This window comes from Daucus carota, chromosome 2 (assembly GCF_001625215.2).
Source record: "Daucus carota subsp. sativus chromosome 2, DH1 v3.0, whole genome shotgun sequence".
NCBI classification, from domain to species: Eukaryota; Viridiplantae; Streptophyta; class Magnoliopsida; order Apiales; family Apiaceae; genus Daucus; species Daucus carota.
Window position 1 is genome coordinate 27,871,422 of NC_030382.2, and position 27,172 is coordinate 27,898,593.

At 34.8% G+C, this 27,172-nt stretch overlaps 4 protein-coding genes across 6 annotated transcripts; 2 read left to right on the top strand and 2 right to left on the bottom strand.

The window, feature by feature from the left end:
• Positions 1-1,502: 1,502 nt before the first annotated feature.
• LOC108208897 (pentatricopeptide repeat-containing protein At4g11690) lies at positions 1,503-5,972 on the top strand. Its single transcript, XM_017379491.2, has 3 exons — positions 1,503-3,368; positions 5,174-5,258; positions 5,333-5,972. Exon 1 carries the CDS (start codon positions 1,568-1,570, stop codon positions 3,218-3,220), a length of 1,653 nt encoding a protein of 550 aa, XP_017234980.1. The 5' UTR covers positions 1,503-1,567; the 3' UTR covers positions 3,221-3,368; positions 5,174-5,258; positions 5,333-5,972.
• LOC108207280 (laccase-14) lies at positions 5,954-8,196 on the bottom strand. The gene is made up of 6 exons (XM_017377739.2): positions 8,098-8,196; positions 7,862-8,013; positions 7,533-7,777; positions 7,328-7,456; positions 6,302-7,252; positions 5,954-6,215 (listed from the first exon to the last, which is right to left on the bottom strand). The coding sequence occupies exons 1-6, from the start codon at positions 8,194-8,196 to the stop codon at positions 6,085-6,087; spliced, it is 1,707 nt and encodes a 568-aa protein (XP_017233228.1). The 3' UTR covers positions 5,954-6,084.
• A 6,955-nt stretch (positions 8,197-15,151) lies between these two features.
• Positions 15,152-18,138, top strand: LOC108209785 (probable serine/threonine-protein kinase PBL9). Of its 2 annotated transcripts, none has more exons than XM_017380888.2 (7): positions 15,152-15,450; positions 15,532-15,637; positions 16,045-16,370; positions 16,605-16,740; positions 16,816-16,958; positions 17,080-17,203; positions 17,482-18,138. In XM_017380888.2, exons 2-7 carry the CDS (start codon positions 15,586-15,588, stop codon positions 17,916-17,918), a joined length of 1,218 nt encoding a protein of 405 aa, XP_017236377.1. In that variant the 5' UTR covers positions 15,152-15,450; positions 15,532-15,585; the 3' UTR covers positions 17,919-18,138. The 2 variants fall into 2 exon arrangements, with proteins under 2 accessions (XP_017236377.1, XP_063943127.1); XM_064087057.1 differs by having other exon boundaries at positions 15,311-15,446; positions 15,531-15,637; positions 17,482-18,024.
• Positions 18,139-20,464: 2,326 nt separating this feature from the next.
• Positions 20,465-24,160, bottom strand: LOC108205990 (serine/threonine-protein kinase PCRK2). Of its 2 annotated transcripts, none has more exons than XM_017376137.2 (4): positions 23,650-24,160; positions 22,741-23,001; positions 21,976-22,098; positions 20,465-21,194 (listed from the first exon to the last, which is right to left on the bottom strand). In XM_017376137.2, the coding sequence occupies exons 1-4, from the start codon at positions 24,022-24,024 to the stop codon at positions 20,643-20,645; spliced, it is 1,311 nt and encodes a 436-aa protein (XP_017231626.1). In that variant the 5' UTR covers positions 24,025-24,160; the 3' UTR covers positions 20,465-20,642. The 2 variants fall into 2 exon arrangements, with proteins under 2 accessions (XP_017231626.1, XP_017231627.1); XM_017376138.2 differs by having other exon boundaries at positions 22,741-23,008; positions 23,650-24,026.
• Between the last annotated feature and the right edge of the window lie 3,012 nt (positions 24,161-27,172).

Sequence of the window (27,172 nt, forward strand, 5' to 3'; positions counted from 1 at the left end):
TGACAACAAGATTGAAGGATTGCTACTGTTAGATGTTTGACAACAATTCTACACAAGACAGACAGTTGCAAGGTCACGACAGCAAGTCTGTATCTGACAGGAACATTGGATGAAGCTCCGCAGACCGCAAGTTTCCGCTCGCCTGACAGTAGAACTGGCGTTCCATTCAGAAGCGTACTCGGTAGCCACTGTCATCTCAATCACTGTTTGACAGCAAGTTCTGGTGTCACTGTCATCGGAGAATGTGAGATTGGATTTGATCTTTCATCAAGTCAACCTTGTGGCAGATTAAGATGTTCAAATATCATGGATGCTGCAGAAAGCTGTTTTTTGTAGCACACATGTAAATTCTACAACTAAAGCTCAAGAGACACAAAAGTCGTGGATAGCCGCCTGCAAGAGGTCAAGTCACTATCCGCAGAGATTTGCAAAACTCAAAATAGAATGTTCCTAGGTTGTTTTTCATACAATGTAATATCTGTTTGATTAGTATTTTAGGAAAGTCACATGGGCTGCAATCTACAAAGCAGCCGCAAAAGAAAAGGCTACTTTTAGACTTTCAGAACCCATGTTGGCTGTGATGTGCATTACTCTGATAGATAGATAGATAGATAGATAGATAGATAGATAACATCACCATCTATAGATCAAGGAAGGTTAGCAAGCGCAAGAATACTCATCTATATCTCATGAGAAGAAATGAAGCTCGAGAAACTCTTTCTTCAGGTTGTAGCAAAACAACGAAATAAATAAATCATTTATTTTGTGAAGTTAAGCTACCGTGTTCTTCATCGCTTGCATCTAATTTCTACTGATAAACTTAAATCTTGCTTTAGTTGTTGAATAAAGATTTATGATTATCGGTATTGCATTCAACCCCCCTTCTGCAATACATTTAAGGACCAACACAATAATTTAGACGTTACCGCACAATTGTAAAATACTTTACACACACAAAATACAACAAAATGCAATTAAGTCTCAATTGTTTTATAAATTTCTCTTTATTCAATTTTCGAGTGTGCGTCTATATGCATATACTAATCTTATAACAAAATTTTATAAGTTGAGTTTATTTTGACCTTCTGAGCGTGATTGAATAGTCTAAATGGTGGATATATTTTCTGTTATCTCTAAACACCTGGATTCGAATCTCTCTCATCCGAAGAAATATTAAAACATATACTTATTTGTAAAGCGTGTAAGTCTAATTTGTCAAAAAATATATAAATAAAGACCTCCTAAGTCCTAAATATATACTCCCTCCGTTCATTTATGATAGTCACTTTGATTTTTTGCACGTATTTTGAGGTGAAAAAAGTATTTCTAAGCATTATTTTTTTAGTTTTTTTCTAAATAAAGATATAGATATTACATTTATATTTGGAAAAAAAATTTGAAAAATAATACGTAAGTATGTGCGCAGAATCAAACGACAATACAAAGGAACCAGAGCAATCAACACGGTCCGAACCGGAAATTGACATTTAAGATACTCGGGTGGAAGTGCAGTAAAGAACGGAATTTGATATAAAAGCACTCTTGTTTTAGGTAAAGCAAATCAAAAATGTCTCAAGCTCTGTCTATAATTCCAAGAATGGTGAAACTCCCGCCACTCAAAGCTCTCTCACTCTTCAATTCTTCAAATCAACACACTCCCGAATCTTTATGTACACTTCTCCAACTACTTCTCTCCTCGAACTTGCTCTCACAGGCTCAATCCATCCTCCTGCAGCTGATTTCGGGTCGGCTCGAACACTCTATTTCTTCAATTTTTCATCATTTACCTCCCTGTTATGCACACTGTACTCTTCTTTATGAAGTTATAATCAATGCCCACGTCAAATCTCAGGTACCTGAAAATACCCTTTTCTATTTCTATGAAATGCTTCAGAAAGGACTTGCGCCCACTTCAAATACTTATAATAATGTGCTGATTTATCTTCTTAAAGGTAGGAGTTTTAGTGAAAGTTGGGATTTTTTTAATGGAACTAAGGGCAGGGTTGTCTTGGATTTGTATAGTTTTGGAATTATGGTCAAGGGTTGTTGTGATAATAATGAAATAAGTAAGGCTTTTGAGGTTTTTGAGATGGTGGAGAATTTTGGTTTTTGTGCAAATGTTGTCATATATAGTTCTTTGATTGATGGGTGTTGTAAGAATGGGCAGATTAGGCGTGCCAGGGAGTTGTTTATTAAGATGAGAGAGTTGGGTTTGGTTGCAAACCAGTACACTTATACAATTTTGATCAATGGGTTTTTCAAGAATGATCTTAAACGTGATGGTTTTGAGTTGTTTGAGAAGATGAAGAGTGACGGGGTTTTGCCGGACTTGTATACTTATAATGCGGTGATGAATGTATTTTGTAAAGATTGCAATGTTCAGATGGCCTTTCGACTGTTTGGTGATATGCGCGAGAGAGGTGTGGCCTGTAATGTTGTTACCTATAATGTATTACTAGGAGGGTTATTTAAAGAAGGCAGGGTGGTGGAGGTGGAGAGGTTACTTGATCGGATGAGGGGGGATGGTTTGAATCCTACTGTGATAACTTATAACATTCTGATAGACGGATTTTGTAACATTGGTAGATTTGACAAAGCTTTATCGTTTTTTAATCAAATGAAATCTTCTGGTTTATCACCATCTTTTGTCACTTACAATGTTTTAGTTGCTGGTTTTTCAAAAGATGGAAATCCAGCAAAGGTTGCAGAGTTAGTACGGGAGATGGAGGAGAGAGGCATTCCTCCAACAAAAGTGACATATACAATTCTAATTGATTCATTTATCAGATCAAATAACATGGAGAGAGCTTTGGAAGTGCATTCCTGCATGGAAAAGGCTGGTTTGGTTGCTGACATATGTACATATGGGGTCTTGGTACATGGTTGGTGCAGTCAAGGCAATATGAAGGAAGCTTCAAGGGTGTTTAGATCAATACGTGCCACTGGTTTGCAGCCAAATGATGTTATATACAATATGATGATTTACGGTTACTGTAAAGAGAATAATTCTTACAGAGCCTTGAGGCTAATTAAGGAAATGGGTGAAAATGGAATGATTCCAAATATGGCTAGTTACATTATGACTATTGAAGTTCTTTGCAAGGATGGAAAGTTGGAAGAAGCCCAAAAACTCCTTAATGAAATGATTAAACTTGGCTTAGAACCATCAGTGTCTACTGTAAATATGATTTCTAAGGCCCAAGTTTCAGTAAGTAAGTGATCTTTCAGAAAAGACTTGCAGATAGGAAATGTTAGACATGGATGGAACTAATATCTCACGACTTTCAAATCAGTAGCCCAAATCCGTCCTCTCTTGGCATCAAACATGAAAAGTCGCTCAAGGACTCTAAGTGCCACCACTTGGTTGAGTAAGCTTCATCCTTGTTTCTTCACATGTCTGTTTATATAATTGTTTTCTGTAATATGGGTGACAGCCACATTGCGGGCAGTAATATCTGTGACGTGGTTATATTTAAGGGGGTGTTTGGATGATTGGTGGGAATGGGAATGGGGAATGGGAATGGGGGGTATGGGAATGGAGGGTATGGGAAATGGTAATCCAAACACAATGTATGGGTATTAGGTTCCGATTCCCGTTAACCGGGCTCATTAACCATCAACCAAACGCCCCCTAAGAATGCCTTCCATGAATTTTCAAATTTTTTTAGGCTCATACTTAGTTACAACTTTGGACATATCTGGATCAATTGAGAGATGGCTTTGTCAATATTTTGCAAAAGTGCAGATACTGCAAGGTTTTCTAATATTTAGATCAAATTGAGCTCAAGAACTTTGTCGTTTCGGAGGGTTGCCTTTAGCTCAGGGCTAATCCACCAAACTCCATAGACGCCAACTTCGGGAATGTTATGTGAATAAACAGAGGATTTAGTTATTCAAGCTATAGGTCTCGTTGGTAGGTTTTTCTAGTAGCTAAAGAAGACTATTCTAGTCAAATTATGGAAATATAAAGGCATGTGACTTATAAGTAGCTTCTGACTTATAAGTTAGAATCGACTTATTTGTATTGTTTGTGTAATAAACTTGTAACTTTAAGAGGTTGAAAATCCCAACTTCTTTCAATAATTTTTTTTTATTTTTGGAATTGTACTTCATAAATATGTATATTATAATTACTTTAGAGGATAATTTGTACTCTGTCCATTTCATTTCTTAACATTTCTTTTTTACTGCTTGACACGCACTTTAATGCGCCTATAAAACATAGTTTTATAACTTTTTTTTAAAATTTTCTTTTTCAGAATAAAAATTTAGACACTAAATTTTTAGTCAGAAAAAGAAAAATTTTAAAAGTATTATCTTGTTGTTCCCACCGTCCCATTTTTCTTACCCGCGTGCTAAAACCTACATTTTATTCGGTTATAATAAATAAGCTATATGTTACCAAAAATTTGTATTATTTCTTTTAAAAAAGATAACAAATTTTACATGAAATTTACCATATTAATTTGATGTGGACACCTTTTTGGGACAAAGAAACAAGGAAATGGGGATTAGACAACCGGGATGGAGGGATTATTATATTGTCAGTCCTTGTACCTTACAAGTTATAGGTTACCAATAAATTTATCCAAAATGTTAAAAACTTAAAAGTTAAAAATTATTTTTTCTTATAAAATAACTTCTTACTTATAAGTAAAAATTAACTTTTTTAAGTTAACCCAAACGCCCACTACTTATGTTCTACACAGACAGAAAGGAAGGAAAGCTAATTGTTCAATGTGATTCACATTAAATTATGCTGATTGTTTAATGACACAAATTATTTAGAGAATCACTAGCTCCCGATATATTATTGTTCAATACCACTCATCATGCTTAAACTTCTTCTGGAGTCTTGTTTGTGGATTCTCTAGCTGTACATCAAAACTAGGTTAATACAGTTAGGAGTTTATCATCATCCAGATAGATTTGTCTACACTAATATAATAAATTACAAGATGCAATCTTTCATTATTATAGATTATTGAATGATTTAGTTTATATATATATATCCAAGTCTTGCTTTTTCTGGCCTTTAAGCCTAGTTTCTATATAATTTTTTTTTCCGGCAATTACCTGTCCTATACTAAAGTTGCTGCTTCTATGCATAGATTGCGACATTGATTATATGTATACTTAGATATCAGCAAATTTTATCCCGAATGCACAACAGGAAATGGTTCTAGCTGAAGCTTTAAATTGGATTTCAAGTGGCTGCTGATATCGAGATAAAATTCTAGCTCGTACACAAAGAGTTGGTATGTAACTATCTTATTATATGCAGTTTCGGAGAACTCTAGCGATTCTTTACACATTTTTATTGTCCATGTAGTTAATTGGTTTGTGGTAGCCATTTAGTACTCTGCAAACTTTGCAACAAATGGTTTAAGAGATAAGGGAGAAGGTGAAAAAAGAATATATGTGGGAAGGAAGAACGAGATTCTACAACCGAACTCTTCCATGTGGATCAGCTGCTGGGGAATCTTTTGTCATTTGAACAAGGGTAATCTATAATGCTACCCGTGAATGGCGCGACTGTAGATTATATAAACCCTGTTTTAAATCATGTACTCATGTTAATTTTATGGCCTAGCAATTTGTACACGACACTTTGTACATGACACGAATACTTAGTATTTGGGTTTTTTATACAAAAAACAAGAAAGTACATCATGAATTTAGTGTCGGTTATAGGTCTGGTGGCGAGCCTTATTTCAGTTATAGTAGTTGTTCACATGAGAGTAAATGCAATGATTAAAACGACAAAAAGTAATGAGTTCCACTATTCTCCTTCTAGATACTTGCTCCTAAAAAGTTGCACCCAATGTAAGTTCTAAACTCCCGTCATGATGTGAAAAGATCAACTCAGTAAGATGGTGATCCGTGGCAGCAATCCCAGAAGCATGATACAGAGAAGGAAATTGTGAAGAAGAATGTTAAAGTATTCAAGATCTAAAGCATGTGTGGGGCATATAATTCCAGATATGTATATGTAATATATATTGTAACTTTCTTAATGTTCATGAAAGATTAATATTAGAAGTCTTAGAGATTAAATATGAGAAGTCTTAAATAAAAACATGTTCAACAAGGCGGCATATAAGGAGGAGGGGGTAACATTTTAGCTTCATCCTGGTTTCCATCCATAACTATCAATGCCGTGTCCATTCCCCAAGTCTGATGTCTTTCTATATGGCAGTGCAGAAACCAAACACCTGATCATAGTTCAATCATAAGTGTGTTAATCAAGTAAAACATGACAGGAAAGTTGGCAAACAAGATCAAGAGTACTAATACCTACCAGGGTTGTCTGCCCTGAATCTTACAGCAGTCCAGCCATCCTTGGGGACAACAACTGTGTTAAGCAATGGTGGATCCACGAGATTATAAGCCGGAGGATCTTTCTCTGTGTCAAAATTACCAAAACCCCATCCCACGACGTAGAAACTGTATCCATGGAGATGCATAGGATGGTCCATTCCAGCTACTAAACTTGTGCCTTGAAACACAATCTCTACATCAGAATTGTATTCCAGAAATTTTACTGACGTCCCCTTTCTCGTTAGTTCTGAACTCAAATCCTGATAATCAGCAGTGTAATTATACACTACTGTGGGATTACTGGGAATGCTTTCACCAAGTAAAGCTTCAGAAGTTTTATAATAATAAGCTTGTAACAAATCAACATTTGGATAAGCAAAACTTATGTTATTCATGCTAGCAGCCAGCTTTGTACCATTTGGTCCCTGGCACAGGTTATTAAGACATGGGAATGCATTAATCGAGATAACGAATAGCAGTTTGGTTCTGAGATAATTAGTTGGGGGGAAGATGGGATGATCTTGGCTTGCCAAGCTTCGAAACTGGCCAAGAACATCAAAAGCTGCAGTTGTATTAGTGAAGGAAGGAAGGTAAGGCAACAAAGGAGCCACATTTTTCGGATAACTTCCACTGTATTGCAGGATGGCGGTGGTGGTAGTTTTGTCGAACTCAACGTGAACCCCAGTGGAGTATGCGCTTGCAGCCATATAATACCGGCCTAATTCTTGGTTGGCATGTAGAAGGCAATCTAGAGCTTGGCCAGGGCCTATGACCATGTATTCTTTCGTGAATGGCTTAATATATGAGCCATCAGCTCCTACTGCTGTGAGGTTATGTCTGGAAATGGCAATGAAGAGAATATGATTCATTGCTGCATTAACAACCCGAAGAAGATAGGTTCTGTCATGTTCTACATTCAACTTGAAAGTTCCTGAAAAAATATATCAAAAGAAGGATTCATTGGGGGTACTTAAACACAATTCAGAGTATATACAGAGATACTAACCACGCTTGGAGCAGTTATACAAATCACCAGGCTGGCCGTTGATGGTAAAAGCATCGGAGGTTCTTGGGTTGCCTCCCTTCAAAAGGGCCTCCTTGAGTACCTTCCTCACATCAGTCTTCCACCATTCTCCTACAACAGCGAAAAACATTGCAAAATAAGCCATCTAAAATCAAATGTGTGAGTGTTTGTACACCTATCTATGTACCTAGGATGATTGGAACTTCTTGATATGGTTGAGCAAAAGGGTAGCTAGTGCCAAGCTTTGGATATACAACAATTGCGCCATGGACAGTTGCCCGGGACCAATCACTATGAGCATGCCACCACAGAGTACCCTCCTCTGTCGAAAATATAACCTTCTGTACTTGTACTTTCCCCGGTTGGATCGGACACTGTGTTATATATTCAGGTCCATCTGACCACGGGTTTCTCGGCTGCTTTACTCCATGCCTGCAAACATTTTGGTATAATATTTCAGAGAATCAGAGTCTTTAGTACCAGAAAATATTTCCCTTGGGGACATAGGTCTCTTACCAGTGAATGGTGATATTGTCTTTCCCTTGGTTATATATGTTGACATAAATTGTATCACCTCTATGAACATAGAGTGTTGGTCCCGGAAATTCTCCATTTACTGTTAAAATCTTTTTAGCTTTGCAGAGCCTTCTGAAGGGGGCCTCCCTCACCTACCATATAGAAATGGTAAAATATAAATAGTCTAGTGAATCACAAGGTGAAAAGCAAGAAAAGAAAACTCAACCATGTCTTACCACAAAATTGTAATTGCTAACGGGCCAAGAATCACATTCTATGAACATTCCACATAGCAAAAAGGCTAGAAAATAGAAAACTGAAATATTCATGTCCATGATCAGAAACAAACACTACTAGCTCTGTTGAAATTCCAAAGTTTACTTGGTGATATTTATAAAAATTAATTTAATACATTCATTATCCACGTTTCCTGGTTTTGAAATTCACTGAATATTGGGATGCATGCACTTAATTTCATATATGTATGTGCACCAATGACCTCTGGCTGTTCATGCAGAAACTGTTAATATTACTCCACTATTCTACGTTTCCAACTCCAAAACTCTTATCAGTACTCATCTATTTTACGTTTCCAACTCCAAATACTTCTTAATCCTGTCTAAATTCATATTGATAAAACTTACAATTATTATTATTATATTAAATATATTACTTCCATCTCATATTATATGAGTATTAGATGTTCAATTTTGACAATTAGTTAAAGAAATTATTAATTATTTTAGAAATCTGAAAAATGGATTTGAAAAGAGATTACATATATTTTTTTTTTTTTTTGCTAAATGATTACATATATTTTTAATAAATTGAATCTTTTAATCTTTATGAGTTGAATAATATGTATAATTTGTGGTTAAACTTCAGTCAATTTGACTATTTAATAATCAAAACAAGACATATTCTCAAATTTTACCTAATTTATAGGAAATTTAATGTTCTTATAATTATAAAACACCTAAAAAAAGTTAATAATTTAATAAAATATATGAAGTAAAAATATAATAATGAGTTTCCTTAAAATATTTGTTTTAATTTATAGTTTTGCTCAGTGCTATACAAGATTTATTTATTTTTTCCAAAATATTTTAATAAAATTCTTAATAAACATTTCCTTGAATTTATTAATTTATATAAGTTTAATTAAAAATATAATTTATGTTGATTACGTCAGTAACACTTATACTTTATTCACAAATAATTAACAAAACGTTGTGAACACTTATCAAATCTAAAAATAATTAAATTAAATATTTTTAAGACATACAACACTTTAAATATTTAATATTGGATCATTTGATCCTAATGAATCTTTTAATTTTTTTTAAATATTGTCCAAATTAAAGAGATTGGGTATTGAGCATAAAAGTTAGGAGTTTTCTCATAAAAATCGAAGTCCAAAATTTTTTTTTGCAAAAATACTACATCTTTTTAAATATTTTGTAAAATTACTGCAAACCGTTGCAATCACATGTAAACAACCATATTTACAACTCCTGTTGGTGAATTAACTGAATCTGCAACTGGTTGCTGACCATATTTTTGCAAATATTTTCTAAAATTTAGTATTTTTGCAATTTTTCAAAAGATTGTAAAATCGCGAAAAAAAACTTAAAAAAAGTGGTATTTTTAATAAATTCCCTAAACATTATAGGGGTCTTCTCATAAATACTCAAGTCCAAAATATTTTTTCAAAAATACTACATCTTTACAAATATTTTGCAAATATCAAACAATTAAACATATTTGCAAAAAAAAAAATACAGTAGGACCCTCATTGCAACCACATGCGACTATACACAGCCATAACGTGCAATCATATTTGCAAAAAGATAACGTAGGCAATCCATATGCAACTATACATAACCTGATGCAACCATATTTGCAACCTGTGTGGCACTAATTAAATGAGGTTGCCCTACGGATCATATTTTTTGTAAATATTTTCTAAAAAGTTAGTATTTTGAAAATATTTTCAAAAAATAGTAAAATAAAAAAAAAGATTTAACTTATAAAATACAAGTCTCAATTTTGTCAAATACACGTCTCAATTTTGTCAACTGATTGCCTATATCAGAACTTATATTAGAACTGGCCGGGTGAATTATTTCCAGATATAGACAAACTTTATTAAATGATGATATTTTGAGACTTTCATGTCTCAATTTAAAATGCACGTAGAACAAGACAACCAGTCGACAAAATTAATTCTAGTATTGTGAATGAAAGATTTCCGAAGGTCATTTATAAATGCAGTAAGAACATAATTTTTGAGCCGGTAATGGAAGAAATCAAAATGGATTAGCTAAGTTCTCCCCGACATCCACAAAACTTTCAAACCACTGCAGAATAATTTGTTTACTGCTTAACACAACAACAACAACATCTCTGCAAACTAACTACATGGTATGCTTATAGAGAATTACAAGCTTGCGGCACTTGCATACCTCCACCATGAAATACATTCATATTTCATACCTAAGCTACAACCCTTAAATAGAAATAGTAACAATCAAAACACCTCGATAATCAATTATCCCAATCACTATGCAAATCAATATATAACACCTGATGTTAAAGCATGCACGGGCTATAAACCTAGTTACATTTTGAAGTAATGACATTTTTTCGGTTAATAAATAATCCCCCACTGCTACCGTGTAATTTGACACATGCTCTCTCTGTATCTGGGTGGTGGATTCACCCAGCCAGTTCTGTTTTTCATAATAACCCAAACTTATCGATGTTGTTAAACTTAAAATGCATAACTGTATGTTTTTTTAGTTGGTTTAGGCTTTTGCCAGGTTCACTATGAATTGAGCAAGTGACTGCTACTTCCACTTAGAATAATCTATGGAGGTAGCTTTGTCATGTGCGTGCCTTCATTCTAATTCTTCAAATGCTAATTCTTAGGCTCTCTGAATGTAGGAAACTGCAAAGACTTGGCAGCACAACCAGATATCGAAGGTTTCTTAGTTGGTGGATCTTCACTCAAGCTGATCTTCTTAGGCTCTGTTATTCGTGTTTCATACTTCTAGAATGTTAAGGTCGTCGTAGCTGACTGCAGTTTATCTTTTCCTTTAAAATCAGCCCCAGTGTGTGTTGACATCATCAAGTCTGCACCAGCAAAAAGTGTCTAGTTCTAGAAAGCAGGGATACTTCACTCACCCACCGCACCGCGCACTCGATTCTTGGGGATTCTTCGATACTCGGGGATTCTTGGGGATTTTTTCATATGATTAATTCTGTGATTAGTTGAATACTCTATCACTTAACTACCTTATAATGTGATAATTGTGTTATTAAATAATTATATTGTATATTGTTAAGGATGTTGAACTTATTTATTCAATTATTTGGTTTAAATATGTATATAACTCTTCGAATACATTTATAAAATATATTTTTAATATATTAATATTTGCCGAATCCCCCCGCACCCGAATCCCCATAATTTTAGATTTTCCGAATTCCCGTATCCCCGTACCGCGCACCCCGTACCTGTACTCATGCTTCCTAGGTCTAGTTTGACATCAGAACCCACTCAGGGCATTTGATCAGCAAATCATCATAATTCTGTGGTTCAGCTCTCCAAGAGAAATGATGACTCCCAGAAATTCTACAATTGCATTTTGCTTCATGTACTCAATTCTTGACACGAGACGTACATCATGGGAGCAAGATTCTTGCCTGTTTATATTATATTAAATGTTACTGATGTGTTTGCTCCGATCCAAATTTGGAACAGATTATCTGAAATTCCCTTTCAGCCGTGATCTAAATTTGGATCAGTGACATAGGGTTAAGCAGTGCCTTGAGATTCATCAATCAAAGGAAGGAGATTAGTAAGATGATTAAAAAGAGGTATCGTCCGGACTGGGGTTTATTTTGAGTGCGGTGATTTTGTGCGTCATGTGTGGCAAAAACAAAAGTGTGAAGGCCCTTGCTACCAAGAAGTTGCATTTGTGGTGGTAGCACCATCAATAATTGTTTGCACTTTGTTAAACAGTGATTAGTGGTGGGATTGGAGGAGCACATGTTAACATATGATAAGTATATTTATTACGGGGCAACTAATCATTCTCGATTAATACTTTCATGGGACAAAAATGGAATATTTTCCATTACTAAACTATAAATAGTGAATGCACTGTGGTATGCTTTTCAGCCCTCTTATTTGACTCGATCTCAGGTGGGGATTTTGTGGGACATATATATTCACACAAACCAAATTCCAATGATAATTTATAATCTAAAATGTATTTATAACTTTCGATAATTCCGAAACAACAAAATTTATATCAAGTTTTCCCATGATCATAATTATCACCCTGACAAAAAAGAAAAAAAAAACACCTTACATCCATGTGCTTGAAATATAAAAAAACAAAAGAAAATGAGAGATTCTAAGAAAAACAAAAGAAAAAGAAAAAGAGATCATAAACTATTATTTTAAGAAATATGCACAAAAATTCATTCCAGCAAGTCCTACTCATTCCCTAAACGTTAGGATCCAATTTTCTTTCCCATATATTTTTTGTTATCTTTTTGTTAAAAGAATTTGAATTTAATATTATAATAACAATAAAGAAGACAAATAAAGATCATTATTGGAGTTATCAATACCCCTATTATTTAAAATTTGAATTGTTTATTATATATTTAAGGAATTTTTTCGTGACACGGCTGGAGATAGCACTAAATACTCCGTATATGAGAAATTAGGGGATAAGAAGTATAAAGGAGCACTAACAGGTCAAACGACACTATTCTCATCCGATAGATTTGGGCTGGGAGACTTTTGTAAAGTTCGGCACACGTGAAGCATGAAAAGTAATCTTATTTTTCATAAAATCATGACTTCGTGGGCGTGATTTTGCAGTGGAAAAGATATTTCTATATATACCACCGCATTGTTTGGAAAAATAATTATTATAAAAGCCCGTGGATCTATAATTATAATTTTAAGGTCAACTCAACGGAGAACCAATACTAAAAATAGATTTTAATTAGAAATTTAGATCTTCAGATGTAATAATATGGTTACATCTTGGATTTTGCATTCTGTAACTTTTACTATTCGCAGTAGCATTGTCTATATGCGATCTGCAAAGGAAATTTGAGATAGTGTTAAGGTTAGATATGCTCGAACCATTGTTCCTAAACTGTTTTCACTCATAAAGGAGTTGTCACATTTGTCTCAGGATAATCTGTCCATTTTAACTTGCTTTACCAAATACAAAACTCTTCAAGATGAGTTAGCTTGTCTGACTGCAATTGTGGTAAATGCACATGTACTGTCAATATTGATAATTATGAGCAATCCCTCCAACTGACACGGTTTTTGATTAGTCTTAATGAGTAGTTCACTTCTGACAGAGGACAAATTCTACTAATGAATCACATTCCTACTATTAGCAACTGTTATTCCATCTTGTTGCAAGATGAGAACCATAGAGGCATTGCTAGTAATTCTCAAGTTGCTGCTGACAGTGCCACAATGAAATCCCAATTTCATCTGATGTCCCAATTTACTATGACTATTGCCATCTACAAGGTCATACTAAGGATAAATGTTTTTGCGTGCATAGATACCATGAGTGGCATAAACTCTATGAGAAACCCAAGCCTAAACCTAAGCACCTATCGTCTAGGAATAGTGTGGCAGCTCAGGTCCAAACTACACAGAATTTGCAGCCTTCTGTCCAAGCACATGACTCTGATATAGCCTCTCTAGCAAAGTTTCAGTTCTCTGAAAACCAATACAAGCAGCTTCTTCATATGCTCAGTCACAATTGTTCAGCCTTTGTTACTGATATGAACCATTATTCTACAGTCAACAGTACTCAGTTTGCAAGTACACTTATGCCTTTTGTTAGTATTGTTCACAATGCCTCGTATATGACTTTGAGTGGATTATTGATACCGGTGCTACTGATCATGTCACCCCTCACATACACTTACTATCTAATCTTGTGTGTCATGTCAGTCACTTCTATATCTTTTTAATGGTCACAAAACACCTGTTACTCATGTGTGATCCATAACACTTAGTGCACATATTATTTTACATAATGTGCTCTGTGTTCCCCAATTTAAATATAACCTGTTTTCAGTGTCAAAGTTTGTATCTGATTCCACCTCATCCATTGTGTTTAAAAACGACTGCTGCTTTCTTCAGGCCCCTATCTTGATGAGGGACATAGAGATTGGTAAAGCTGTTCATGATTCATACATCCTCAATACATCCACTCTTCATAGTGCATCATCTTGTGCTGCTCATACCCAAACTGATGATACTCAACTTTGGCATGCCAGAACTGGACATGTACCAATATCTGTTTTAAAATTATTTTCATTCAGTTCTAAAACTTTTGTTAATCAGTCTTATGGCACTTGTCATTTGTCTAAGCAAGTTAGACATTCATTTTTTGCTAGTGATTCTGTTAGCTCTAATATGTTTGATTTGATACACATGAATTTATGGGGATACTATAGGGTTAAGACTTAAACTCATGGCAACTGTTCTTATTTTTTGACCATCGTGGATGGTATGTCTAGAGCTTCTTAGATTTTGTTTTTGTGTATAAGAATTCAAGCATCTAATTTTTATTCAAAAGAAAAAAATAAAAAAATATTTTATGAAACTATATTATAGGACCATTAGAATGCATGTCAAACTCTCGTCCCCAAAGTAAACTACATGGGGACAGAGGGGGTATTTATTAATAAATAACCAATATAATAATAACTAAATATCAAATAATATTTTAATACTCCCTCCGTCCCATAATACATGTTTCTTTTGGCAAAAAATTTTGTCCCGTAATACTTGTCCACTCTTAGTTTTCGATACAAATATATTAACATTATTCCAAAATTACCCTTTTTGAAAGTTGTATATCAATCAATGAGGGTTGAATAAGAGTCTACATTCATGTATTTATTAGGGGTACTAGTGAGAAAATTTTATATAATTAATTTTTCCTTAATATGCATAATTTTTTCAAAAGAAACATGTATTGTGAGACGGAGGAAGTATTAAAATATATCTGATTTTTACTCTGATTAATCCTTCCAATTAATACCTGATTTTTGTATAAATTAATATAACAGTGTCACAAATATTATGAATTGTTCCGTATTCGATAAATTAATGGTTTTGTTGTTACATGAGTTAAAAAGGAGTAGCAGTCCCACCGCTGTCTTTTCTTTTCAAAAAATTTCTTCAATCATTTTTTTATATATAGACGTCTTCTCCTTGAGTTGCAAGTTGCAGATAAAGTTTGTGATACTCATAAATGCTAGTGGCCTTGGGGGTGCAGTTGCAGCAGCCTCATCAACCATATTTTGTTTGTCAGTAAAACCCATTCTCCATTTTCCTTAGCTCCCAAAATCAATCTCTAGCTCTAAATTATTAGCCCAAAAGTCCCATGAAACCACTCAACACCTTTGAAACCACTTGGTTTTAGATTCTGTGTATATGCATGCTGCTGGATTCTGTTTTTTTATGTAGCTACTACGTCAACTTGTGTTGGTTAAAAGAGGAGATAGTTCTTGACTTGTTGTTGGTAAGTACTCTATTGGAACTTGTGTTTTTTTCCAGCTTTTCACACCCCAGATCTACAACTTTCTTTTTATTTTATGTGCAGGGATTATAAGCAAGAAATACTAGAGTCTTTCATTCCATTGGCACTCAGTTTCAAATGGGTATTTGCTTGAGTTCAAGAATCAAAGCTGAGAGCCCATATCACACAGGTACTGGTGGTTTCAATCTGAATAGATGAAGTGGAGAGTACAGTGTATAGTTCTATCATTTTGTTCTTTCTTTTATCTACTTGATAATCTGAATGATTAGTCTGTGTTTTTGAATACTATATTTGTTTACCCTCATTAGCTGATCTAGTAAAGTGAATTTATAAGATTCTAAAGTCATTGAATTTAGATACTGTATAAGATTACTTTATAGTATTGCTTGAAAATGTATTTTTCTTTTTTAAATTTAATTCTAATGTTCTTGGTAGTTTTGTTTAGCACTAAGAAAGTATTTGGGCCTCTCTTTGTTCTTCCTGATCTAAAAGCCGAATTAACAGAAGAATTCTGCCAATCTGCTAAAAATACAAGAGTGACAGAGTCTTATTTACATGACACATATTGGTTTTCAGGGGTAAATTCAAGAAGTGCTAGCTCAGATGGAAATGGACTCAGCAATTCAATCAGCAAGCTCGCATCTTTAGCAACTCCAGCGACACCTAGGAGCGAGGATGAAATTTTACAATCTTCTAATTTGAAGAGCTTCAGCTTGGCAGATCTGAAAACTGCCACCAGGAACTTCCGGCCTGATAGTGTGCTCGGAGAAGGGGGCTTTGGCGCAGTTTTTAAGGGTTGGATTGATGAGCAGTCTTTTTTGGCTGCCAAACCTGGGACCGGCTTGGTTATTGCAGTAAAGAGGCTTAATCAAGAAAGCTTTCAAGGGCACAAGGAGTGGCTGGTGAGTTTCTGACTTATACTTCAACTACAGATAGATTCAGTGCTTTCTTTTTCCCGGATACTTGGTTCGTCCAAATGAATGTGAAAAACATCTAAAATGATGTCTTTGTGAAATAATTAACCAGCCTACTTGATTTGTATATTAGCATAGTTCTTCTATATTGAATACGATTGAACTCAATTTTGCTTCTTTAAGGTTCATTTTGGATAACCTTTTTATACGTTTGTCATGTAGGCAGAAGTGAATTATTTGGGGCAGCTCTATCATCCTCACCTTGTAAAACTGATTGGATATTGCTTGGAGGATGAGCACCGTCTTTTGGTCTATGAATTCATGCCCCGAGGCAGCTTAGAAAATCATTTGTTCAGGAGTGAGTTCATATTTCCTAAAGGCATATCTATATTATAAAGTTAAAGCATTTTTGAATTAACTTATTGTTTGACAGGAGGATCTTATTTTCAACCTCTATCTTGGAACCTCCGTATGAAGGTTGCTTTAGGAGCTGCAAAAGGGCTTGCTTTTCTTCACAGTGCACAAACAAAAGTGATTTATCGGGACTTCAAAACTGCTAACATATTACTCGACTCAGTATGTGGTTTTGGGTTCCCTAAGTTTTCTTTATATGTTTTTAATATTAAAAGAAACCTTTATTCTTCATAATTTGTGGCTTGGTTCTATAAATCTTTGGATTACATTCTTTCTGTAACAGGACTACAATGCAAAACTTTCCGACTTTGGACTGGCCAAGGATGGGCCAACAGGTGATAAAAGCCATGTCTCTACCAGGGTCATGGGCACTTACGGATATGCAGCCCCCGAATATCTGGTCACTGGTATGATATGAATCTCTAACTTTTCTGGTTAGGTTATCAAGATTGCGCTTCCTGCTAAGTTTCTCCAATCGAGACACAACTGTCTATGTACTCATTTTGCAGATATGCGTATTTTGTTGAACCTGTGTTCTGAATAACATATTTCTTTTCTTTATATATCCAGCACAGAACCCATAGGTGCTCCAAATACGATTTTGTAACTAAACTGTGAATCTAAGTTTCCCTACCTGCAATAGGCATTCGCTTACTAAGTGACTAACTTTGTGTCTCTGTTCCAGGTCATTTGACTGCTAGAAGCGATGTGTACAGTTTTGGTGTGGTTCTTCTCGAGGTGATATCTGGCCGGAAAGCTATTGACAAGAATAGGCCATCAGGAGACCACAATCTGGTGGAATGGGCCAAGCCTTACCTTGGCAACAAACGTAAAATCTTCCGCATTGTCGACAGTCGTCTTCAGGGACAATACTCTTTGGATGTAGCTCACAAGGCTGCTAACCTCGCACTGCGATGCATATCGACAGAACCAAAGTTTAGGCCACGCATGGATGAAGTGGTTAAAGAATTAGAGCATCTTCAGGATTCTAAGGAAGCAGGAAACACTCAAAGAAATCCGAACACTCAGCCAAGGCATCGCAGACGAAGTGCTGGTGATGCTACAGATGCAAAAACTGTTGCATATCCACGGCCATCAGCTTCACCCCTTTATACCAAGTAAATTACACTACTTAGTTAACATTTTGTTCTCCAGATTGAAAATATTGTAGTTGACTTTGCAATTTTTTCCACATATCGGAAGTTTACCTGTAAATGTTTCACTTATAGTTTCATTGACAGTTCCGCCTTTGCTTTTTGGCGTGCTACAGTGGCCAACCGGTCGGTTCGAGCCGGGCCGAGCCGGGGTTGGTCACGAATCGAATGTATAATTAAAATAGTCAGCGACTCCGTGTTAATGTGAGAAAATTCTGTAGAATCAAACAGGTGTTAAAGTGTTATGATGTGTTATTTTATAACTAACCGCAAGCGCACGGTGTCTGTTGTAGTGCAGACTAGCAAATGCGGGTCGTATCCTCAAGGAGACAGATGCTATCAATTTTTATTCAGCTATATTTAATTGTTTCCAGATCAAAACGATTTTAAAAGAAATATTTTAACTAACTAATTATCACTAGATTAATACTAACTAAAAAGACAAGAAAATAATATATTAAAATCCAGGGCAATCAGGTCCACCATGCTTACACAATGACTGGCTCTAAGCTAAAGCAATTAAAGTGGTCAAATAACAAGAGTATGTTAATCTCTCTCAAGCATCAACACTCTCGAAACATGATTACACGTATAATCACTTTTAGTAATTCAATTAATCGGGTAATTAAAGCAATGTTAATCTCTCTCGAGTATTAACGCTTTCATAAATCCAATGATGCTCTCGCACTCAAATTCAAATATGCTAATCGTATGTGTGCCTCTAGTAGTATATCTCTCGATCATACTCCTATTCGCAAGAATCAATTCATGATATCGGCCGATTACACAAATCAATATTAAAACATATCAATTAGAATTAACCAATCAAACAAATCACTGTAAAATCATGTCAATATCATAGTGCAAACATGGCTTCCCCTTAAGCCCTAGAATACACTACTCAATATTAATTAAACAATTAAAACAACTAAGACAATCAAAAGACATAATAAAGCTAACAAGAAAAGAGAAGAAAACTATAGATTAAAACCTTTAACCTCCAATGTTGTCACCTCCATGGAAGTCATGGCCTCCTCATAAGTCTCTCTAACTAACCCTAATTCTAATCTAATAGTGTACAATGATAAAAAAACTGATCTATCTCTCCTAATAAAAGTCTTTTAATATTTAAAACTAATATACAAAATAAAACTCCAAAACCAAGTAGGATTTAGTCTCAAAATTCGCAGCTTTCTGTTCTGTCCAGTTTTCGGGCCTTTACAGTTGGACTTCGCTTCTTAGACCACTTCTGAATTAAAGAGAATTTCAAGGGCTTCGCGTGGGCTGTAAGATCGTCCAATTCTGACACCCGGAACTCAAGATATGGGCCAAACAGTGTAGAAATTGGGTAGAACCCAATAAATCCGAATTTTAATAGAATTTAGCTATAAAATAGCTAATTTATCTCCAAATCCTTCTCAACTTGGAAATCTTTATTCCCTACGATAAAACATGAAAATATATTAAATAAATATCCAAATCAGTGCAAAATATAATTAAATCTAGGAATAAAATCATATAGAATATATATATAAATATATTCTATCATGTTATGATTCTCTTTTCTCAAGCAATTGTTTAGGCCGTTTGGGCAAGTTTAAAAAAAGTGATTTCGTGCTTAAAGTAAAGAATTGGACTAGAAATGAGAAGTAAATAAGTTAATAAAGTGTTTGGAAAAGAAACAGAAGCTCTGAGAGAGAGGTTAGCATTCTCAACCTCTTAAAAGTGTTTCTACTTGTTTACACAAACTGGTCAAGAAAAGCGGAAGCCAAAAGTAGCTCTTGCTTCTTGAATACAAACACGCCCTTTATCTTCCGGTATTCGATTCGTGACGGGCCCGTCTATGCTTCTTGAATACAAACACGCCCTTTATCTTCCGGTATTCGATTCGTGACGGGCCCGTCTATTTATGTTGTGTTTGGTTGGAGAGAATGGAATGAAATGAATAAAAATACTTGAAACTAATAGAAATAGGAAGAAAGTTTGAAAAATATTTGAGAGAGTGCAAAATTGCTATGATGAGATTTGAGCATGGGAGAGAATGGAGCATTCGATCTCAAATTGAAAGTGTGACATCTAACGTATGATGTAAGGAATGAAATTAAATAAAATTGTCTATAAGATAATTCATTTTTCATTCCATTCTTTCCAAAATCATTCATCCCAGTCAAACACAACATTGGGGTTGTCTATTAAGCCCCGAGGAGTTGTTATTGTTTATACGTAAAAAAGTTCATATGAAATTTATTTTGGTATTTATAATGTAATGTGTATAAAAATTATTAATTAGATAATAAATTATCTTTTAAAGTGATTTACGAAATATTTATAAAATCAAACTTAAAACACAAAAATTAGTCACTAATAAAAGTATAAAACTAAGATTTTCGACTTATCAAATTCTGACTCATAAGTTTGAATAAATTTGTCACACAAACACAAACGATTCAAATTAGCCGATTCAGCACCAAACACCTCCTAAGAAGTATCTTGCAGGAAAATGCAGACTAGTACTTCTAGAAGGGAATTTTTAATAATTACTTGTGTGTGTTTTTTGTACCAGCTCACTGTGAATGGGGGAAAAAAAAAATCTTTGCCATATTTGGTGTCCTCCTAGTAGGACTTCTACAGAACAAAGATTTCCAATTCCCTGTATCTTTACTACTTCATGATTAAATTATATTAGCTGCGGCTACCTTGTTTTAATAATACCAGGTGTCCAGTTTTTCCAATCAAATTTCCCAATCGATTTGTTTCTAAAAGATACCATTTCTCTGAATTCAACCACCCTCCTCCGAAAATTGTTTTCCTGTTTCCCAGACTCGAATTCCTCTGATGGTGCTTCATCCTCACTTTCTTTAACAGATTCAGAAGAACCTTGCATCTCTGGTGTGTCACTGATGATATTTCCAAGCATCAAGACGACCTCACTCATTTTAGGCCGAGACCTGGGTTGTTTTGTTAAGCACTTGTTAGCAAGTGAAGCAAGTCTCTGAGCTGACCTAATGCAGTACTGCCCGTTAAGCTGTGGGTCGATGATTAAGTGAAACTTCTTTGAATCAGAGACATACGGTCTGACCCAGTCCAAGAGCTTCTGCTCACTACGAGGTAAATTTCTCTCTACTGCTCGTCTTCCTGTAATTAACTCGTAGAGGACAACCCCAAAACTCCAAACATCACTTTTAGCTGTAAGCCTTCCAGTGTGGACATATTCAGGGGCTGCATAACCTACTGTTCCGACAACCTAGGTAGCAAATTAAGGAAAAATAAGTTTTTTTCTTTTCCTACGAAGCTATGCCAGTAGGCATCAAAATACTTGCAAATGCATATAAAAGAACTGTACAATGTGTCAAGCCTCTTATAGTATGTTCCAATCTGAAATACTAGGGAAGAATCAGAAACAATACTACATATTTAAAAATGGACTAGATATGCTAGTTGTCAAGGAGCGGAAGAAAAATTAAACAAGTTTTCTTTCAAGTACTAAATATTCTAATTATATTACATGCATGGAAATTAGCATCTGTATATATAAAGATATTAGTTCAAATATGTAGTAGGTTATTTTTATAAGCTCAATGGTTTACAGGCCCTAGTCCATTAGATATGTAACTAGTTTCTATTCCCTATATATGTATGATACTGTGATCTCCACATTATCTTGGACTTGATTAATATACAATGATTTTTATATCAATATTAGATTGAGAGTCTTCTTGAGTTGCTATACATAAATTTCCTCCCTGCTATGGTTAGCAAACTCTTGGGTAGTAGATTTTTTGAGAATAATATCTGCCCAAGCTATCTTCGTTCTTGATTTGTTGCTATAAATCATTAGTAGATTCTGTCCTGCATCACTAGTTTTACCATCATTACTTTCTTGGAATGATATTAATTACTTCTTCATTTACATGGCTTAGTTGATCGCTCAACAACTCAAACAAGTCAAGGTTGCAAGTTCAGAATTTCACACATTCCACATACCAAAATAAACATACTAGAAAACCAAAATACTTAGAACGTACTGATGTTGAAACATGACTTGATCCAGCAGCTGGACCTTGCCTAGCCAGACCAAAATCTGATAGCTTTGCAGTGAAGTCCTCGTCTAGAAGAACGTTAGATGTTTTAAAATCTCGAAATATCAGCTACATAGAAACCAAAAGATATGATGCATCAGTATCCTACTTGCAAATTAGCAAGCCACCAGGAACCATGGACACGGGAAAGCAAAACAAGAACTACAGCTGCTATATTTCTTCTCAGCACAAATTTTGGTGCCTTATAATAGGAACAAGGCTGGGGTACAACTATTAGCCCCGTTGTAATAGTAGACGCCTCTGATAGCGTGTAAAGAAGATTAAACTTATCACGTATGCCATACATAAATCATCACTTAATCATTATTAAACCACCAAAACACATATTAAAAGACGGACTTGATGCACAAACATGTTGCAAGTGCAACATGATTTGAATAATCTTAAGATTTTAGGATTTCTATATCCTGCATTTCGTATTTAAGCTAATATTAGTAATAAGTTACTTCTAGGAAACAAAACCAAAGGACTAATCATTATTGTAGTAGACTACATATGATGATTAACAACTATTGACTTGCAGCAACTGAACCCCAGGTAACAGAAAACAATCTGTCTACATATATACAAGCTGTCATAGTTGCGCAAAGCATATCTTCGTTTTTTAATGACCATTGGCTGGTGCATACTACATACATAACAAGGATAGGGAACACGTTAAGGCCTCAAATCAAAATAAATGAGTAATACCTGAAAATCCATTTCTTCATGCAAATACGCCAAACCACGAGCTGCATCTTGGGCAATTTTCAATCTGGATATCCACGACAAAGGAGAAGGTATTCTAGCCAATAAATGGTCCTCCAAACTTTTATTAGGCATTAGCTCATACACCAAAAGCCGTTGCATACCTCTTTCGTCATCTTCAGCACAATATCCTACTAATTTGACCAGATTTGGATGATTGACTACACCTAGAAAGCTTACTTCATTTATCCACTCTTTATGCCCCTGAATTCTAGAACAATCAAGATATCATAAGGTGACAAATTCCAAAACTCATAAGCATACACATACAAAATACATTACCTCAAACATAACTGAAATGCTTAAACACCAATTAACACTATGACTAGCAATACTCTCCACGAATAAAATCATGTCCATTCAGTTCTCCCTTCTCCGTGATCTTTTGGATATAGTATTTACAAACTTTAAAGACAACCTGAATTTTGTCAATAGCGTGTAAATTTGTTTTTTTGAAATAGAAACCCTAGCAACAAAATGGTTAATAATACTTCTTAACCAAATTAATACATGAATAAGCAAATTGGTACTCTCTTCATCATAATTCTACCTAAAAAAAATACATTGGGCGTATGCGGTAGCACTAGTATTTAAAACAATGCCAAAACCTAATATCATCACACATCATAAATTAAACTTCAATTCCATTTCATTAAGTACAACATAACACATTTGAAGTCTCAAATTTAATAATAAAGCTGGTGACATTCTCCAATTGGGTTTCTTACAGTAACTTAACAAATCCAAACAACTCATATAAATTAAAAAATTAACGAGAGAGAGGGAGAGAGGGAGAGAGAGGGGAGGGAGAGATAGTGAGAGAGAGAGAGGGGGAGAGAGAGATGATCATGCCTGAAATCCCTTACGATTGAGCTGTTTAATGGCAACATCCAATTTAAAATCATCATCAACTCTAACAACACCTCTATAAACCGATCCAAACCCCCCTTCTCCCAGCATCAGCGCTCGACTGAACCCCCGCGTCGCCGATTTCAACTCGGAGAAGCTAAAAACACGGAGATCGTTCGCTCTATGCTGCCCCAGAAACTCGTAGAAGCCGAACGAGTCTGTAAAGTCTCTGGACTCCGAGTCCAACTCGGAGCGACGAGTGTCGTAACTACTAGAGGCGATGCTGAGTGAGCGGGCCCAAGAGACTTTGGAGGATCGCGAAACGACGGCGTCTTGCTCATCCTTGGTATCTCCGTTTGTGAAGTGAAAGCACTTCATTGGAAGTATTGTGTTTGTGTTTGGTTTAGAAATTAGATAGTGAGGAGCCAAACAAGGAATAATTATTGTAATAAAATGGACATGAGTATTGGGGGTGATGGAGGAGGAGAGAGAAACAGTCAAAGGTGAGAGAGGCTGCTACTACTACTCATAAGTTGTCAGCCACCTTTTTTGTTTATTTATTCAAACATTAGAAATACTAATATTCTTGCCAATAAAAAAACATGACAAATAATATTAGTAGTAATATTTTAATAGATTCATCTCGTTAAATATTAGTATTAATATTTTAATTCTCCTATCTTGTATATCTCTTCTTCCTGCGTCTTTCGGATCAAACTAACCTTATCTATATTTAGATTTGTTTAATTTTGTTAGGTTCAAATTAGGATCGGATGAGTAGAATATTTTTGACTAAAATTCAACTACAGGATTAAATTATTATAACTTAATATATGGATTAAATTATTATAACTTAATATAAAGTTACAGAAGTAATGGCCCCCAAGATCCGGCGTATTCGTTACTCAGGAGTTGGCTAAACTGAACCTGCGATGTATTAGGTAAAATTTGCTGAACCCGTAAGATTGATTGGTTATAATTTAAAAATAGTATGTTATTAATATTTTTGATTATTAAAATAGAATATATCAGTTCAATATGATAATAAATGATGTGCAATATTCCTACAAATTTCTTACCGACCATAGGAGGTTGGTTGGCTAAAATTATAGACAACAAATAGATAATGGTTGGAATATAGTTGGCTATATTTTTTATTTTTAATATGCCAACTTACATTTTAGCTAAGAGTTTAATATGGTTGGAGCTCCTTTAACCAACTAGCCCTGATGGAAAGGATCTCTCGATTTACAGGACTGTTTGGTTTGAATAAGATAAGCTGATTCTAGCTTCTTCTTTTTTTTATTCGTTTGTATAAATATATAGAAGCACTTTTAAAAATATGAGAATACTAACTTTTCTCTCAGAGTTTTTACTTCTTTTCCAAACATTTTATTAATTTATTTACTTCTTATTTTTACCCCACTTCTTTAGTTAAATAAACAATCATTTTTTTTTAAATTAACCCAAATAACCCCTATGTTTACATGGATGAAATATAATGAAGATTTAATGAAATTAAAATTATGAAAAAAAATTACGATAAAACAAAAATGATATTAAAATAACGACAAAATATAGATGAGTGTAGATTTCTTACGATAAAGATCGTAAAAATGTATGATAAATAACAGTAGCGGAGCCAGAGTTTATTATCATGGAGGGCCAAAATATGCTGAAAAGTTTCCCCGTACTGATAATTAGGGAGGGTCAAAATATGTTAAAAATTTTTGAAAACAACAACCACACATATGGCCCTTTGAAAAACTATACTACAACAAGTACCACTTTATCTACATATCACACATGATTATAATATACAAGTAGTTATAGAAATTTCAGGAAGGGCATAGACAGGTCCTGACCCAATGTGGCTCCGCCATTGATAAATAAGTGTAATGAGCATTACTTTTGAAAATATGTGGGTAAGATTTCTATTCAAATAGTGTGGAATATAATGCTTGAAGAAATAAAAATTATATACATTTTCTCTAAACACCCATAATTATATATTTCATTCCATTCGTTCCTAATGAACTCGAATTAACGCAATTTTAGTAGTGGAAAGTAGTATAAAAAATTTAAATGTGAACTTATTAATGACCAAAAACATGGAAGTAAATGAAATATGAAGTATTATTTTTTCGTTAACTAGATTTATATCTAATTTGTTAAGATTATGTTTTAATGTATCATAGCTCGAATCATTTAAATAATTTTAATATCTTTTTAAACATAAACAAGTTCATTTCAAAATATATTAAATAACTTAACATATCTCGTAAATATTTCAATTATTAGATTTCAAAAATAATAATATAAACTATTAATGTCTAAATATATATATATATATATATATATATATATATATATATATATATATATATATATATATATATATATATAGACACAAATTTAAATGTGAACCAATGATTTTAAAAGCATGGGGAGGTTTGTGGTACCTGAGGATGGATCCCGAGATTGGACCTTGGTAAGGCCTAAGTGGGACCTAGTGGACGGGGGTGAGGCCTAGTGGGAAGGGGGTGTGATAGAGTATTGGCTCTTGAGCTTATCTAAAGCTCATCCGGAGCCTTCGTGAGGTTTTAGTTGGCCCGAGGTGTATTTGAGTGGGGTCGGGGGTGAGTCCCCTGTGGATAATGACATTTTAGGGGATGGGTGATATAATATAGGTCTAGTTTCTCTTGTTTCGTATTTAAGGCTCGTATTTAGTGGTTTGTATTGGATCATTAGCGCGCGCACACACACATATATATATAAACTAAAATACAAAACAATAAAATACAAACCAAGAGAAACTATACCTAAATGACATCAGCACCATATATGTCATCACCCACCCCCTATATGTCATCACCCACTTCCTGAGGCCCATCCTTGCCCACACTCAATCCACCCCCGGGCCCACTAGAGGCTCGCCAAGTCTCCTCACAAGCTCTAGACAGCCCCAAAGAGCCAAAATTTGGCCCCATCATGATCCCACTAGGCCCCACCCCGACCCTACTAGGTTCCACTTGGACCCCGTGTAGGCCCATCTCGGGATCTATACTCGGTCCCAAAGCCCTTACCATTTTACTTAATCGCATTGGTTTGTATTTAGTTTGTATTTTAGTAGTTTGTATTGGAGTAGGACCCTATATATATAGCCAAAATAGGTGTACACCATCAGTGACATGAAGTCACAGTATGTGCACACATCCCGTGACTTGAAGTTATTGATGGTGTGTATTAAATGAAGTACATCAGTGACATGATCTGTCGAACACGTGATGAATATATTAAATAACTACGTTAGTAACTGCAAGTTACTAACATTCTGCAAAAATTAAAATGACAGTATTATCCCCCACACCTTCAGTGATATGAGATCACTAATGCTACATTTAATTTACCACGGCCAACAACGTACCAACAATATCAACAAATTTCCCAACTACCTCGTAAAAAATCATAAATATGACATCAGTGACTTCAAGCCATTGACATCAGTAAAGAACATCAGTGACTT

Bases quoted from the DNA above. Each gene is read 5' to 3' on its own strand.
- LOC108208897 (XM_017379491.2), top strand. From the start codon at position 1,568: ATGTCTCAAGCTCTGTCTATAATTCCAAGAATGGTGAAACTCCCGCCA.
- LOC108207280 (XM_017377739.2), bottom strand. From the start codon at position 8,196: ATGGACATGAATATTTCAGTTTTCTATTTTCTAGCCTTTTTGCTATGT. The intron at 7,457-7,532 runs GTACATAGATAG...TCGCTGTTGTAG, and splicing joins AGAAGTTCCAATCATCCTAG to GAGAATGGTGGAAGACTGAT. The intron at 6,216-6,301 runs GTAGGTATTAGT...AACTATGATCAG, and splicing joins ATTCAGGGCAGACAACCCTG to GTGTTTGGTTTCTGCACTGC.
- LOC108209785 (XM_017380888.2), top strand. From the start codon at position 15,586: ATGGGTATTTGCTTGAGTTCAAGAATCAAAGCTGAGAGCCCATATCAC. The intron at 16,741-16,815 runs GTGAGTTCATAT...ATTGTTTGACAG, and splicing joins AGAAAATCATTTGTTCAGGA to GAGGATCTTATTTTCAACCT. The intron at 17,204-17,481 runs GTATGATATGAA...TCTCTGTTCCAG, and splicing joins CCCCGAATATCTGGTCACTG to GTCATTTGACTGCTAGAAGC.
- LOC108205990 (XM_017376137.2), bottom strand. From the start codon at position 24,024: ATGAAGTGCTTTCACTTCACAAACGGAGATACCAAGGATGAGCAAGAC. The intron at 23,002-23,649 runs GCATGATCATCT...TCTAGAATTCAG, and splicing joins TCAATCGTAAGGGATTTCAG to GGGCATAAAGAGTGGATAAA. The intron at 22,099-22,740 runs GTATTACTCATT...GTTTCTATGTAG, and splicing joins ATGAAGAAATGGATTTTCAG to CTGATATTTCGAGATTTTAA.